The sequence below is a fragment of the Sardina pilchardus genome, chromosome 24, assembly GCF_963854185.1.
Source record: "Sardina pilchardus chromosome 24, fSarPil1.1, whole genome shotgun sequence".
NCBI classification, from domain to species: Eukaryota; Metazoa; Chordata; class Actinopteri; order Clupeiformes; family Clupeidae; genus Sardina; species Sardina pilchardus.
In genome coordinates, this window is record NC_085017.1 from 16,621,902 (window position 1) to 16,638,673 (window position 16,772).

Here is a 16,772-nt window from a genome sequence, read left to right on the forward strand (position 1 = left end):
TGGTTTACCCTTTTCCTTATTCTGACTTCTGTGTTATGTTGTTCTTCATGTGACTTAATGGGGTTTTGCCTATTTTTTGCCCTGGGGTTTTCTTAAAAAAAAGAAACTGTTGTCAAGCTACAGGCATTGTCCCAACCCTTTCTGAAGTAGGATCAACTGCTTCAGTATACCATCGTTTACGTTTGGAAAAAGAAATAAAAGCAATGACCATTCTTTAAAAAATAAAACACTGCCTGTGTGTCCTTCATTGGTGCCATTATGCAATCATCCATAGAATCATATAACACAATTCCTTTGTAGGCTGACTACTTGCGTACTATGAGCAGATGCACTGGACACAATTTAGAAACATTAATGTAATGTAAGTTGCTTACATCAGGGTAGAATGGACCGGCTTTTCTGCTATGTCTCATTGAAATGTACTTGAGTCAGCTAATTGAATCCTTATGGAGCCACATTATAGACAATCAGTCATATTCAAGTCATTGACTGCTGCCAACAAGGTGTCTCCTGGATATGCACACATCTTGAACAGAATTATACAGACTTATGCTCTTTCTGGGCCACTTCGTTCCTCAAAGGAACGCCGAGGGCCTCTCGGTCTCCAAACTGTTCTCATTTGGGGTTCCCTAGTGGTGAAACGAGCTTCCCAATGCTCTCGGAACATTCAACCTCTCTATCTTCTAGAATCTTTAGAAAACTTCTGTGACAAGTCCTGCCCCAAAACCTCCAACATCCTCCCCTAACAAACCAAAAAGCATTGCCCTTTACCTGTTCTTCTTGTACTTCCTTTTCAATAGATTTAGTACTTGGGGCTTACTCCCAAGGTCTTCTACTGGCCTGAAGGCCTGAAGAGTGTCATTGCTCAAGTGTCAAGTTTCTTTAACTAAAACAGTATGCAAAATGAGTAATGATGTAATGAATAGTGATGCAAATGCTTATGGACCCTGATGTGTGAAATTAGATTGTGTACAAACACACACAGCACATAGAGAAAAGCCTAGAATTTCCATGACTGAGAACATAATGTTTTGCAACATCATCCCTGAGTTTTATTTGAAGACAAATAGGCCTTGAATCCATGACAGACGTTGAATGCTGGAATGACGGGTAGAGCAGCACTCAACAGGACAGGCCAGCAGAGCTTGTCTGACACGGAAGATCTGAGTGAATGGTTCAGTGGAATGTTCTCAGGGTGAATCAGTGAACCCACAACATCATCCATTTGGTAAGCAGACAACTGATGATTGAAAATGTACCCAACTCTAGAAATTAAGATAGATCAAACCCTCAGTAAAAAACATTTTCATCTGTCTTCTTTCAGGAGGTAGGTTACACTGTTGAAAGCTACAGTTTGGTATTGTTAACTTTTTTGCAAAGTTCAAACCAGTGGGAAGCCTCAACGAAGAATCCAAGGATGTTGTGTTGTCACAATAAAGTCCACAAGTGCATTTGATGTAAACGAGAGCCTCTTTGTCAAAGAGCTATACAATGAAATCCCCTGGGGCAAGCAGACATGTCAAAGTAAAGGACTTCTTTTCTCAAGTGTCAGTCTTCTTCTCAGTGATCTTCTAACTGATGGTAGAGGTTGTTTTTGGGCAAGAAGCAGTTGATATCCAGCAGCTCTGTCCTCGTGCAGCTTTCGTTCCTCGTGTACTTGACAGAGCTTGGCGAGTTGATCTCTGTTGAAGACTCTTAAAACTTTTTCCTCAAGCTGTCTTCTCTGTTGGAGAATCCTCCACTTCTCTCGCCTTTCCTTGGCAAGAGTTAGCTCTAGTCTTAATACCTTGTTTGTCAAGGCTTTCAGCTTTTCTTCACAGTTCACAGGACACGATGCATGTGGCAAACCTGCCCGTGGTGTGGGGTTGTTGCTTGTCAGGTCCAAGTTTACATGGTTATGATTGGAATCTGGATCTGGATCTGGATCTGGAATTCCCTGTTGTCTGCCATCTGTTCAAAAAGGCAAAAGTACAAGAGCAAGCAGCAAGCACTGATTATAAACATCTGTTGGATACCAAACACACAAATGCATACAAACCAGATATAGAATTACATGCATATAGTTGATAACATGGATTATGAATACGGACATACCTAAAATATACACAATAAACTCCTCTAAACCTTCATTCTTCTCTATTGATTGATTGATTGATTTTATTTGACTCATTTTTTCTGCTATAAAATATGATACAGGTTTTGCACCATACATTAAGAAAAACAAAACAAACAAAGTCAGGATAACACAATAAAGCCCAAGGGCTTATTTCCATTGTGGTCCCTTAAGGGGGAGGGGGGGAGGGGGCAGAGCAAGTGGCAGCAGATCAAGCATCAATCATCACATCCATACATATATTAAATACAATCATCCAGCAATACAATAAATAAGAATTAATAAATATTAAACATAAGAAACATGTTATTCTTGTAATATAAATAATCAAGTAAATAACAATGGCTGTATAATCTTGCTATTAATCAACAAGGCTTTGCAAGCAAGCATATAGTCATAAACCTAAATATTTGTAGAAACTGAGTTGTAACTAAAATGTTCACCCTTTTCCCATATGAAATATGCTCCAGGAGGAGTTTTCTATGTGTATCATTTTTCTCTCCTAAATGTACATGCAAGTATCAAATGAAAGCTTTACTCTGCTTTTCCGACTTGAATATCTGAATTTTACTATTTCAAGTAGAAAGTATAGTAAATATGTTTTAAAATAACATAATTACCATCGGCACTGAAATCGCTTCCCTGCATCTCGGGCTGAGCTGTAGGCCTATCAAGGGATTTAGAACAATATGCGTGATCCGGACCAACTTCAACTTTCATTTTTGGAGGTCTTTTGGAAGAATTTCTTTTTCTTTCTGGTTTTGAGAAGACAAATTTAGTTGGAACAGCATTTGGCTTGAGCTTCCTTAGACCGTCAGCCCTGTGACTCTCATACTGTGACTCTTCAAAGTGGTCCTGCAAAGAAAAAGAAAGGAAGACATCAATTGTACTGTACATGTGTGTCTGGAAAAAATGTACGGTGTGTCACTTTTGTTATGCCAACACAGCCATGAGATGGAAGAAGACACGAGCTGTTGCATCGCGTAAGCCCACCTAAATTAAAGGCTTTTTAATTATATTAAGCAGTGTGACTTTGGGATTTTTTGGTGAGACCTAGCTTAGACCCCTCAAACAAGCTCCGCAAGTCAAACCAACCTACGAAGCAATATATCCCCTTGAGACCAAAGAGCACCTGCTTTTGAGACACAGTGACAAAGCACTTACCCTTTTAGGTATTTGAGGATATATGGAAGAATACAGTTGAACTCATGGATTGCTCCTGATGTCTGTCCCTACTAAAAATGGTGGTTATAGAGATGCTTACTCATCCTCTGATAGAAATGTATGCCATTAGCTTAACTTTGATGGGGGGGAAATCTACATTGTCATAGAGAAGTACCTTTCTGTAATCGATTGTGCAGTTCCTGAACCATCAGGATCAATTTTTAGAAACCACACGTTCATACACAGCAGTCCTGTGGCCACGCACTAGAAATGCACCTGTTCCATTTTTAAGATAAACTATTTTGTAACAAAATATCTAATGGACGGCACCATCAAGAAAGCAGCATCACAGTTTCATCAACAGATTTTAAGGTCACTGACTGGTGTATGGGCAAGGTTTGGTACCAACTCAAAAAATATATCAAAGGCATAGCTAAACTTTTAACACCCATCTTTCTGTTGCTATTCTCTGCTGACAGCAAGAATTCAACAAAACTGCTGCACTAGACGAGGTGTGACGCTAGGTCTTTGCTTACAGTAGATTGGCCTCAAATTGTGCTCTCACAACAACCACACAGTTGTATTAGACAGGCCAACATCACCTAGGTGGCCTTCAAGTAAGCAAAACGATGCTTTGAAAACGTGTTTTATTTCGCTGGAAGGGATAGCAACAGGACAACAATGCAGAGACTGACAGGTCCGATTGTAGGGCTAATGTTAAGAGAAGAAATGAAGATTAACAGGTATGACTGAAGTGTCATGGTTTGGATATGCTATCCAGAGAGAACCGAGGAGCATGCTTGACGAACATACTGGTAAATAGACAAGGGTTGATTCATTCATACACATATACCGGCATTTGTGGGCGGTAACCAGGTAGGCATCGGAGGTGACTTTTTTGACGCTCATCACCTGTGCTTTGGTCTAACCAAATGCAAGTGTCTGGCTATCACGCCAGCCCGGCAGGGTTCACCCAGGCTGTTTGAAGCTGATGGTCAAAAAGAACCATAACTCCGAGGTGATATATGACGTAAGCGTGTGTGAATTACTAACTTCTTCATACAGTGGAGGCGAGTGGAGGCAGGGTAAAATATCGCATGGCAGTTCCTGAACCAATGAACAGACCATTTGAAACTGAGTTGGCCAGTCGAGACGCCAAGTTCAAAGCAAATTCACTTTGGTTGGTATTTTTAGAGGCATGCCATAAATTGATGGGGTACAACTAAATTTTTCAAATTGTTTTCTTTTCAAAACTCCATGATAGAAATGTTATTAGCCTACCTCACACAACAAGGAATAATTATTCGGCGTCCAATCCTTCCTCCTGACCCCCTGCTCCCACCGTTTCCTCCTAGTAGGGTCCCGAGGGAAATAATGCACACGTTTATCACGTCCGGGCCGTACAGAGCAGCCATAGGCTGCACAACACGGCATTTTCTTTCGTCAAGTAATGATATTACAGATATATCCTCTCTTGTTGTAAGTTGTTGATAACCTGTCCTGTGTTAAAGATGGCGTCCCTGTCCTGTGTTAAAGATGGCGTACATAAACCACGTGACTACCTTTGAACCAATCCACAACACTTAAGTTTTAAGTTCTGCACAGACAGCACAGACACTTTCTCAACCAAGTGCATGACAGAAATGTCCTTACCTCGCACAACATGGAGCGATTATTGCCTTCTTCCTTCGGACCTTCTGAGGATCACGAGGAAAATTATGCATACGCCTCCAGACCATAGACCTAAATGCAACCATATGCAGAACAGGCCGGCATGTCGAGAAATTGATATTGCTCACTGAGAACTTGCTGAAAACTCGCTCACTTGTAATAATCCTCTCCTATGCTGATCAATAATACAATGACGACTACACTCGTTATTTTGGCACCATCCAGTGGCCGGTGAAAGCATTTTCGCAGCTTCAGCAATCCTGTCATGGCGGCGTCCATACGACCACGTCTTATATCAAGGTTAGCTGTAGTTACAGGTGAGCAAAATGACACACATGACATTGTTAGTGTAAGCAATTTAGTCTTAGATAGACATTAATTAAGGGCCTGTTGATTTTAAAAAAGCGTGTTTATTAAGAATATCACGTAGTGTAGGTGAACAACGGGCCCGGGGTGTAATTTTGTACAGTGCCTGTTTCACAAATTGAACTGCCAATTTGGGAACAGTAAAATCCTGAAACATGGTTCTCGACAAGAACAGATCAATATGTTCGCTGCTTCATTGTCTTGAGAATATGCATCGCCACCGTCTAGACGTTTGGTTTCAGGCTATTATTTCCAAAGTGGTTTCGGTAGGCGATGTGTTCATCAACATCACGTTTGTGGGGTTCAAATGCATAGATATGTATATGTCTATGTTCAAATGTTTCTTTACGTCACATTGGGTGAATGCAGACGAATGACGGCAGGTAGGCATGCCCAACAGAAGAATTGCATTGCCCAGCAATGCAAACCATTTAGTAATAATTAAAGGGCTTTTATTTGAATAGCGAAAATGATTGCAGCAAAAGGTGACCAGATTTCTGAGCGACAATCCAGGGACATTTTCAGTCCAGAAGCATAAGCGTTTTCTTCTCTGATCACTTAGTAGGGCCTAGCTTGAGATCAAGAACATTCAAGTGTGGCAGGTACAGTATAAGCCACACTTCACTTCACCCACTCAAAGGCTTTATACCATACGACTTTCATTGAAGTCTTTTGAGTAAAGCTTGAGTGGGGGGCATTAGTTAAAAGACTAGCCACAGTCTTTGAAGAATCTTTCCCACATCTTGTCAGAAGTTCTCAGAAAATGTTTGTGGGGTTGAATCAGTTTTCCCTATTACACTCACATTACTCATCAGTCATACACTCACATTTTCCCATACCCAAATGTATTATGCATGGGCAGCAAAATAATTAGGAATGTCAAATGGAATGGGGCATGTCATATCTTGAGGCTATGTTTCAGAAAATATATGGTTTAGATGGTCGAATCAGTTTTCCCCTAATAGTGCTGGCCCAAATGTATCAGCCATACACTTGATACATGCGTAAATACACCTGATTTACGTATCTCCAATATATTATGTATGGCCAACAAAGTAAGGAAGAGGATGGAATATGCCACAGTTCATGTTGAATGACAACTTGAGGGTATATGCTTTCAGAACAGAATGGCTTAGGTGGTTGAATCAGTGATTCCCTGAACGAATAAGGCCCAAATGTAGAAAGATAGCTGCCGCTTTAACACACACATGATTGCAAATCGTAGATCATGGGCGTTCGCATGTAGGTTGATGAATAATTTAGAACACAGATGATAAACAATAACACAAGAACACCTTTGGTTGGTCCAATGATATTGAGTACTACTCGTACTTGTCAGAGCTAGCTGGCTGAATGAATGAATTGATGGATGGATGAATGGATGGATAGATGGATGGATGGATGGATGAAAGAAACCCGTATTGTAGCCTAGATCAGAGATACATGGATGTCTCTCGCAAAGGGCACGCTGCTATTCCACCAATCAACACAGCAGAAATATGGGCATTCTAGATGGGTGTTCTAGAACATTCCTGAGCGCTGAGCTGAGTGCTTGCTCTGGACGCCTTGAGTCTGTGCATGTAGGGTGTGCAACTATACGTTTGGTCTAATTCCAATTTTGGGTCTGTCAGTCATACTGACAACTGGGGACAACTCCAGCCGGGGACATGTCACTGAAACCGGGGATGTCTGGTCACCCTGAGCAAAATGTTACAGTGTAGGCCAACCACATAGTGCATAGCGTTTGTGTGATGTGAAAATCCCCTGATTTGCATTCAGATGAATTCTTTCGAGTAATAGAGTGCAGTCTAGAACCCTGGGTGGGTTATGTTCACTTGTTTGAGCAGTGGTTGTCTGAGTAACCACCCTCAAAGGAGTGGTTTTTTTTAGTTCTGTGCAGCAGGCATGAAGAGCTTTTTTAAATGACAGGTACAGTCATTTCTTGTGTATAAGCTGCAGAACAGTGTTTTTTTGCCAGTTAAAATAAACAAAACCATATTAATACCATATTAACTGCCACTGTGTATTAAACTCATAGCTGAAGAAGTTTTGCAAAATAAATGTATTTACCGCGGCTAATAGTTGGGAAATTACAGTAGTGAACTAGCCTGGGTTTTCCCATACTGCCTTGCGCGGTGATTTCAATCCCGCTGCTAAGCCAGTCTGGAAACTAACGCCCAAATGTTCGCCTGATGTTGGCGAACCAATCACAGAACATCCGAGAAGTTTCCGTTGCCCTCTTGCGTCTACATTCGACGCCAAAGGATTTACGGCAGCCCTTAGCGTTGCATACGAACGAGTTGGGTGAGCTATGCGCATTTGATAGACATCCGTGGCGCCCAATGAACGGATCTGGGCATTTTTTCAAATACGAGAAAATGAACGTCTGGTTGCCAGACCACGTCTCATTTGAGAAGTGGGAGGCGTTAGCCAGGCTAGTAGTGAACATTGTTAAAACCCAACCCCTTGTGCCATCAGCCTTTGCAAAAAGTCCTGTGCAGATCACAAACTTTACTAAAGTTCCAACAGAGAGTGTGGGAGACGTTTTGTAGGCTATACTCTGTTATAAACTACTATTATTTTCCCATTCTTTTATTTGATATTTAATATTTTTCATATATCATTTATATTATTTCGCCAGGAGGGGGCAGTGGCATTGGGCGTGCAGTTTGTCAGCGCCTTGCCTCAGAGGGGGCCTCACTGGTGGTTGCAGACCAGAGTGTGGAATCAGCCAATCAGACCCTGGAAAACCTGTCTCATGATCACAAAGGGCAGGAGCACATGGTGGCAGAGGTGGATGTTGCTTCCCGCAGCAGTGTGGAGAATCTCCTGAACAGTATACAGGTGCCTGGCCAGGCTTGTTCCAGATTTATCATTAATACTGTAATGGGATGCGCGCACACACACACACACACACACACACACACACACACACACACACGCATGCACAGCAGGGTAACTTGTAATCTATTATCCTCTGCAACTTGTCCCATTTAGCGACGGTACTTCCAGCCCCCATCTGTGTGTGTGAATGCTGCTGGCATAACACAGGATGACTTCCTGTTGAAAATGGAGGAAGAGGACTTTGACAGAGTGATTCGGGTCAATCTCAAGGTAGAATCCCACCACCAACGTGCAAGACATGGCTGTGAAGTAAAATGGTAGCCTTTTCGTCCGTCCACCTCGTTTATTGTCTTCCTCTTTCGCAACCGTCCCCAGGGCACCTTTCTGGTCACTCAAGCTTTCTCGAGGGCCATGGTAGCCGCGGGCGCTCCCAAAGGCTCCATCGTTACCGTGGGCAGCATCGTGGGGAAGGTGAGTCATCCTCGCCGAAGCTGCCGGTAGCAAAAGCAGACAAAGGCAGCACACAGAATATTGCACCAGTGCTGCTGCACTGCACTTCATCTGCACCGAGTTCTGATCCTGTAGCATTGATAAATCCTATTAGATATTCATTGTCGGCCGGTGACCTTTGCAGTGTGAAGGTCAAGGCCTCAATTCTAATGCAATGTTCTTTGTGGTGCTGTCAGATGTTTAAAAGCAGATGTTTAATGCATGTGGCTTCCGCTGTGACAGGTGGGGAATGTCGGCCAGGCCAACTACTCGGCCTCCAAAGCCGGTGTCCAGGGGCTCACCAGAACAGCTGCCAAGGAGCTCAGCAGGTGAGAGCCGTCAGGTGTCCTTTAGTGGAGCACCAGTCTGGGTGGATTTGACCTCGTCGATTATATAGGAAACTGCTCTCCAGGTTTTGGGAGTCGGTGGGTGCCTGGTTTTATCACAGAAAAAAAAATGTGGCTTTGTGGAATACCCCTCTGGTGTGTCGGTCACAGAGAAACAGGTCAGCTTGAGTTTAGTGTGAGGAAGATATGCCATCATTTGTGAGTGAAATGAAGAGCTCATTTTGTTAAGATATCATTGATTAAACTACCAAAATGATACAAATAATGGTCTTGGATGTTCTTAAAGGTTTGTGAAGATAGGTAATTGGCATTCTCATTCTTCAAATGCATCATTATGTAAACTTAATTCTGACTACAGGTTCATACCAAGGACGATAACTGTAACTTAAACGATAACGGCAAATAAGTATCACTCTAGATAATATGAATGACGACACTTTTGATTTTGAGAATGATTAAAAAGCCGACAGCCAGTCAGAATTCATCAAATCAACACAAGGAGTAGATATTTTTACTGTTACAGTTATAGTTATAGTTATAGTTATAGTTATAGTTACAGTTATAGTTACAGATATAGTTATAGTTGTCTTTGTAGTTATCGTTCCTGGTGTGAACGGCCCTTTACCCCCTGATTCTTCACTGGATGTTTGTCTCCCCTTTCAGATTTGGCATCCGGTGTAACTGTGTTCTGCCAGGGTTCATCACCACACCAATGACCGACAAGGTGCCAGAAAGAGTAATTAGCAAGGTGAGCGCCAAAAGAAAAATATAACTGTTTTTTTGTGGGGGTGGGGGGTAGTGAAGGGTGAGACAAGTGGGAGAGAGAGATGGGGTGGGATCAGGAAATGACCTCAGGTCGGATTCAAACCTGGGTCCCTGTGGTCACTCGGACCCGTACATGGTATGGGCGCTGTAGCCTGTGGCGCCATATCGCCCCCCTGGAAATAGCGGTTAGGATGATCAATGATCTGTATGTTTAATCTCTCATTTTCATAATTGAGGAAATGTTTCGATAACTGCCTAATATCAGATAAAGGGAGGGATTGCGGCATACTATGTCCATCATGCTTATCAGATGCCAAAAAAATATATATACAATATACATATTCACAATCTCGTTTACTTAAATTTTTAGTGTAGTGTTAAAGGGGAAGTTGACAACTTTCAACTTAATAAATCATTTGGATGATTAATTGATCTGTTTTGGTGAAAATGGCGACTTTCTCCTCACAAAATCAGAAGTGAAAAAACAGAATCTCGTTTTAAATCGTGTTTCTTACCTTGTAACAGAATGCACACTTTCTCCAGCAGAGGGGGAAATATAGCTAATCCTACCTAGGGAGGCTTTAAGTTGTGCCCTTGTTCCATTGTTCTTTGCAGATCACTGCCCTCGTGCCCATGGGGAGGATGGGAGACCCTACAGGTGAGCACAAGCCTCAGCATCAGCAACAATTTGCCTTATTCAAGCAGCGGCTATTGGGTAAACCAAAATGAGGCTACAACAAGGTATAATGGCTATTGCCGTGATATCATTGATGCACTTTTGCCTCCTACTGGTGAATTCATAGAACCCAACAGTCCTGTTGTTCGTGTACCCTGTTGCCTCGTTTTGGTTTGCAATGGCCTCAGCATCATCAACAATTTGCCTTATTCAAGCAGCGGCTATTGGGTAAACCAAAATGAGGCTACAACAAGGTATAATGGCTATTGCCGTGATATCATTGATGCACTTTTGCCTCCTACTGGTGAATTCATAGAACCCAACAGTCCTGTTGTTCGTGTACCCTGTTGCCTCGTTTTGGTTTGCAATGGCCTCAGCATCATCAACAATTTGCCTTATTCAAGCAGCGGCTATTGGGTAAACCAAAATGAGGCTACAACAAGGTATAATGGCTATTGCCGCGATATCATTGATGCACTTTTGCCTCCTACTGGTGAATGCAAAGAACCCAACAATCCTGTTGTTCGTGTACCCTGTTGCCTCGTTTTGGTTTGCAATGGCTGCCGTCTGAATAAGGCGTATACAAATCCAGCACAGCATAGCAGAAGAGAAATGGCTTGCTTGGCATATGGTTTTCATTAAACAGTATGCAAGTGGATTGTACCAACTTCCGTTATACGTATCATTAGTCATCATGGTACAGGACACAAATATAATAATATCAAACTGTTCACTTTAGTTTGTCTTATATCTGTCTCTGTGTAGAGGTGGCTGATGTGTGTGCCTTCCTGGCCTCTGAGGACAGTAGCTATGTTACTGGAAGCTGTATAGAAGTCACAGGTAAGTCTGATCTGATGATCCATCAATTGTTGTATGATTCTCCCTCCAAGAATTGTCCACCGGTATGTAGTACACAGATGGACATATTTGGCCCTAGATTTACTATAAGTGAACTTGTCTTCCAAAACAGTCAGGAAAGTATATATCGTTTTTTGAGGTAACAGCCATACTCATGATTGATTAGCTATGGCTTTTATTTCCATAGATTAATTTTGCTAAAAAATATCTGTATACAGGGAAGATCTGGTGTAGTAATTTGTTACCACCAAATGTCTGTAGCCAAATTACAGTTTATATCAATATAGTTATGTACAAAGTACATATTACTTTAAAAGGCAGAAAATATATCTGGAATGCCTAAAGCTTATGTATGAGGTATAATTGAGCTGCACCTGTGCATCTCTGGACCCTGATATCAGGTGGAATGGCTTTCTCCCTCTTTTTGTTTCAGGAGGGCTTTTCATTGGCTGACTCAAGACCACATATGGAGAATGACCGCCATCAGGCCTTACATTTTTATTTTTTTGATGTACATTATATGATTATACTATTTGTATTATACTAACAAATGAAAAAACTATATTTGTAATTTGTATACGCTAGCAAAATATAACACTTCATTGTAATTATTGTATATAATTATACTCTTAATAAATTGTGTAATGTGTAATAACCTCTCTGGCAATAGATATAATGCACCAGCCCGTTATGCAGATATGGATTTTTACAGAGTGGCCTACTTACTGTAAGTGCTGCAGGACAGCCAAACGGGAATGTAAACACACACAAACACACACGCACATACACACACTCTCTCCGGGTTAAGTTCTATTGCAACAAGAGACACTAATATACAGGCTGTGAAAGTGCGTCGGCGTGTGGTTTAATGGGAAACTTTGAACAAAAAAAAAGGACAGTGAGCTCAGACACACACACACAAGCTCAGATTGTGGAAACATGATCAAAAGCCAAAGCAAGGAATACTGCACAGCAACCAGAGAGAACAAAGGCGAAAGATGTCTGAGAATTCAGATCTGGTGAAGACTATGTGCTCCCTGTGGTGCACTGAGTCTGCGGCTATTGTGTGGAGTTTATTTCTGGTCATCTCGGCTGATGAACCGTGGAGGATAGTGAACGTCTGATTAACTGACTGCAGTGAGAAAAAGGAGGTGAAATTTATTCAAAACACAAACCACAATTTTCCTGTGCAACATGCATTCAGCCCATAGAAAAGTTTTTTTTTTTAACAAGGGGCATATTGAGGGGAGAATGAACAAAGAAGACAAGCAGCTCTTTTTAAAAAGATGATATATTACAGAAACAGAATTTTTCAAAATTACTTACAAACATTATAAAATATTTTTTCTCTTGTCAGCACCATACTTTTATGAAACAGATGTCTGTTTTTCATTTGAAATCAAACAAACAAATAAAAAAAATGCATCTTCTGCACGGCTCTCTAGTGAAAACCACACGGACAACTTTTATTTCCCCAGGTTATCTTTTCATTGGTCGTCCCCCAATCCCTATAATATTACAAGAGAATCAAAGCAACACAAAATAAAAAAAAATTAAACAATATTGTATTTCACCATTGCTTTAATTAATTATATTACAATGTTTGGAAATTGTCCTCCCTCATCCCACCCTCCCACGAGCCGTCTCTTGCCCGCTGGAGTCCCACATCCATGCCATCCTGCACTCTTTGTTTCTGTTGATCACCTAGACGGAACCTCAGTGACCCACAGTAGCCCAGCCAAACCTAGCCATGACAAAGCGTAAGAATCAAACTCCACACAACGTCCACAAATGGGATTGTCCTTGTGAACTGTGTGATTGCAAAGAGACTATACGTCAGAAGATTGACAGCATAAGGCCCTGTTAACATGCATAGACCATGAGTATTGCACAGATCAAGTCAGATTAGGTTTTAATGTATATATTTAATTGATTTATGACCCATCAAGTGAAAACTACAGGAAATAAATACAAACGAAATACCACAATTTTTCTTTCTTGAAAACGGCAGAGTTTTGGAAGGATTTAGAGCACCCTGTTCTGTTCATTCCCTTTAACAATAAATACAATAGAATATCAGTATCTCTGTACAAATGAGTTGTAATGCACAAAGTCCAGCCAAAGAAAAACAAAATCACTGTTGACATGAAAGGGCGGCATAATCAAATGAGGTTTCGTGCTGAACGCTGCCTCCTTTGGTAGAAGTAGCACCTAGCAACACAGTTTTTGTTTGTGTGCTTTTTTTGTTTTATTCACTGATACATAGAAAAAGATGAAGTACCAAAAAGAGCGCATACATACACATTTTACACCCCAGGCATACTTGATAGTCTAATACCAATTGCATTTGGCAAAGGGTCAGATATTATAACCCACTGTCCTCCACCTTCCAAAACATCAATACTGGATTGGTACGATGGCGTTTGTGCTCAAGCCTTGCCTTTTAACTGCAGCCGTATACTGAACAACTTTAATCAAATCTACAATACATGTACAGCAAACACATCAAGTTCAGTACATTTGATCCCATTTCTGCCCAAATACATGCAACATTGTGAACCCAATAAACAGACATGAAGTACAGAACACATTGCTGTTAGGACGAGATATTTTTTTATTACTGCTGGGGTTGAAAAAAAATGGCTTTTCTCAAACGTACGCCAACAGCTGTGCTAAATGTATCCGTCTTACCTCTTGTCATTTTAAGAAACTTTGTAGAAGACATAGCCGTGAACACACCGTTTAAGGTTTAACACAACAGCTTGGATAAATCAGGTGTGTCACTGTAGATGGACCTATGAATGAACAGTAGGCTCCTGTCAACAGACACACTGTAAAGCCACATTTGACATTATTGTTCCTGCTTGATATTTCCTTTAGTGTGCGCTTTGTTAAATTCCCTGTTCCTCAGTCTGATTTTACCCTCTTACTTGTCGGTCGACAGGTGTCCATCGTCAGCTGGCGAAACTTCCGTGGTTTATTTGGGCTTGCGTTTGAGGGCATCCATTTTTGTTTGTTTGTTTGTTTTTGCGTTTCAAGACACAGGACGTGAGGCACAGGGAGCGGGGCTGGGCCTTTTCTATGAGGCTGGGTGCTGAGGGACAAAGCAAAGAGGTAGAGAGGGTGAGACGCCTCGAAAAGAAAAATCAGCGGGGAGGGGACAGGAGCGAGAGGGGGGGGGGGGTCTCCGAAACCTGGGGAGGGGCGGCGGGGTGGGGGGGCTTGGGGACGGGCGGAAATGGATTTGTCGCTGACCCTTTAAGTTCAGCCACTCATTACAGAAGAACACAGTTCTAGTCGGGGCCAGAACCCTTTCTCCTCTCACAGTTCTATCTTGGCTCTCCTCCCTGCGAGAGTGCGGGCGTGTTCTACTCTTCTCTTCTCGTCCGTTGGTCTTTGGGAGTCGTTTTCCCTGGGCATGTTCTTAAGTGAGTGCAGGTCTGTTTAACAACAGATCTTGTGTATTTGTGTGTGTGTGTGTGCATGCCTGTGCAGGTGTATGAGTGTGTGTATTCCACATTTTTAACTTAAAAAAAAAACACTGAGCATTCATATTGGCACATCTATGTGGTTGTATCAATATGTGTTGTATAAGTGCATGTCCGTGTATGTGAGTGAGTGCATCAGTGTAAGTGTGTGTCTGTGTGCTTCGAGTGTGTCGATGCTTGTGTTCCCCTCTCTCACTGCATGTGTTTTAACCCAGGAAGCAGACAGGTCCCACTTCAAAGCCAAATTTCTGGTTATTCTCCCCAAAGTCTGAGATCTTCATGTCCAGCAGAGGGAGCTGCTCCACTTGAGGCGTGTTGACCTCCAGCACCGTCCTGTCGTAACCCTTACGATACTGCAGACACATAGCAGACAGAAAACACAGAGAAGTTACACACGTTACCTAGTGGCTAATCGCAGTGAACTATACCACAATGATAACAACAACAACAACAACGCATTGCATTTATGTAGCGCGTTTTAAAGGCGCCTAATGTGCTTTACAGTGAACCTCACTAACCACCTCCAATGTGTAGCACCCAATGGTGCGATAAAGTCAGGGAACTCCACTCACTCAAGCGCTGAGCTTCTCTCAAACTTCATGTTACAGAGCTCTCTATTTAACTTGAGAAGCATGCATGCACCAACAGTGGTGTAATATCAAGTACTTTCTTTCTATTGCGTCTGTTAACTTAGGTGGAGACGAATGCTTCTCTTTCTCCCCGGTACCAAGTAAGCCTTTTGGGTGTAAGTTCATGGAGAGACCAGTAACTGTATTATTATGGTATAATTTCAGGAAGGTCATATGTGCATTCTGATCCCTGCTAGCTTGTCGGTACGTACCGAGCAGCCGTCCTCGAGAGCCTTGATGTAGGGGCTGGTCTCGTAGGCGAGCTCCTCTTCGTTGGCGCCCTGGAGGCGCAGTGCCCGCTGATACTGGTCCTTGTCCTTGGTAGTGCGGTCGGCCCAGGCCACGGAGCGGTGGCAGTGGTAGGTAAGGTTCTGGCGGGCCTGGACGCTCAATAGCCGCAGGAAGCCCAGCTGGACTACGCCCACTGGTTCGCCAACGGAGTCCACGTATGTGAACTAAAAGAAGTGTGAGGGGAAAAAATGGTCATTCAGAGGGGATACTCTAATCCATTGAATTAGAAGTGTAATCGATTAGAATCATTAGGGATTTCCTCTAATCAATTTGCAGTGTAATATCATATATTTTCTATCTGAGGGTACCGGTAACTATTGAACTGTGATGAAGACAAAAACCCTGTGGAATTCTCACCTTGCTTCCCTTTGAAAATTTACTGTACCAGGACCCAGGGGTCTCCTTGGCCCAAGAGTTCAATTTCACCTGGCAACAGATGGGGAGAAATAAACAGAACACTCAGTTTAGTTCAGTTTACTTCAGTATTATGCATAACCATTTCACCTGAAATGAAAAGCTGAAAGCTGAAGAACCATTTCTTCAGCTTACAGGCTGAAGAGTAATGTGATGTCACAAGCTTTGACATTTTTGCCTTTGGTCACTTTAGTGCTATAGCTGGACCATGTTAAGAAAATGTATTTTATGCAAACCTGACAGATCTTAGACTTACATTCTCCATGGCCTTGCTTGGGTAGAGACATGTCTCTCCACCAGCTGTGAAATTGCAGTAAACTTTGAAGGAATCGCGATGGCATCCCTGGTTGGGGTCAATCCAGTACTCTCCTGTGGGGGGCACAAAAGGGATAGGTCAGTCAAAATACTGCTGTGATGTGTATTATGGGATGTGAGTTTGATTTCCTCAATTACTACCACAGTTGCAGTTGATCTACTGATGACTTTTGTTTGTTATTTTAACATTTGTGTCTTGTCTTCACAACACAGTATCTATCAGCCTGTGCTAATTATCTGACTCTCTCTGGAGAGTCAGATAATTCCATCATGGGTTTCAGTGTATGTATGACTGCACAGACGCAGAAACACTCTGACATAACAAGCCAACCACGCTAACAA

The 16,772-nt window shown here is 42.1% G+C and overlaps 3 protein-coding genes across 3 annotated transcripts in view; 1 reads left to right on the forward strand and 2 right to left on the reverse strand.

Annotated features, from left to right (window-relative positions):
* Positions 1-263: 263 nt before the first annotated feature.
* LOC134072799 (uncharacterized) lies at positions 264-4,807 on the reverse strand. Its single transcript, XM_062529654.1, has 3 exons — positions 4,559-4,807; positions 2,734-2,968; positions 264-1,950 (listed from the first exon to the last, which is right to left on the reverse strand). Exons 1-3 carry the CDS (start codon positions 4,709-4,711, stop codon positions 1,520-1,522), a joined length of 819 nt encoding a protein of 272 aa, XP_062385638.1. The 5' UTR covers positions 4,712-4,807; the 3' UTR covers positions 264-1,519.
* Positions 4,808-5,119: 312 nt separating this feature from the next.
* Positions 5,120-11,901, forward strand: hsd17b8 (hydroxysteroid (17-beta) dehydrogenase 8). The gene is made up of 9 exons (XM_062529655.1): positions 5,120-5,265; positions 7,956-8,158; positions 8,312-8,428; positions 8,534-8,629; positions 8,891-8,976; positions 9,658-9,742; positions 10,375-10,417; positions 11,201-11,275; positions 11,727-11,901. Exons 1-9 carry the CDS (start codon positions 5,214-5,216, stop codon positions 11,744-11,746), a joined length of 777 nt encoding a protein of 258 aa, XP_062385639.1. The 5' UTR covers positions 5,120-5,213; the 3' UTR covers positions 11,747-11,901.
* Positions 11,902-12,938: 1,037 nt separating this feature from the next.
* Positions 12,939-16,772, reverse strand: part of col11a2 (collagen, type XI, alpha 2) — a 43,956-nt gene continuing 40,122 nt past the window's right edge. Inside the window, 4 exon segments of the mRNA XM_062529593.1 lie at positions 12,939-15,134; positions 15,623-15,865; positions 16,059-16,127; positions 16,372-16,484. Coding sequence (XP_062385577.1) covers positions 14,988-15,134; positions 15,623-15,865; positions 16,059-16,127; positions 16,372-16,484 — 572 coding nt within the window. The 3' untranslated portion in view covers positions 12,939-14,987.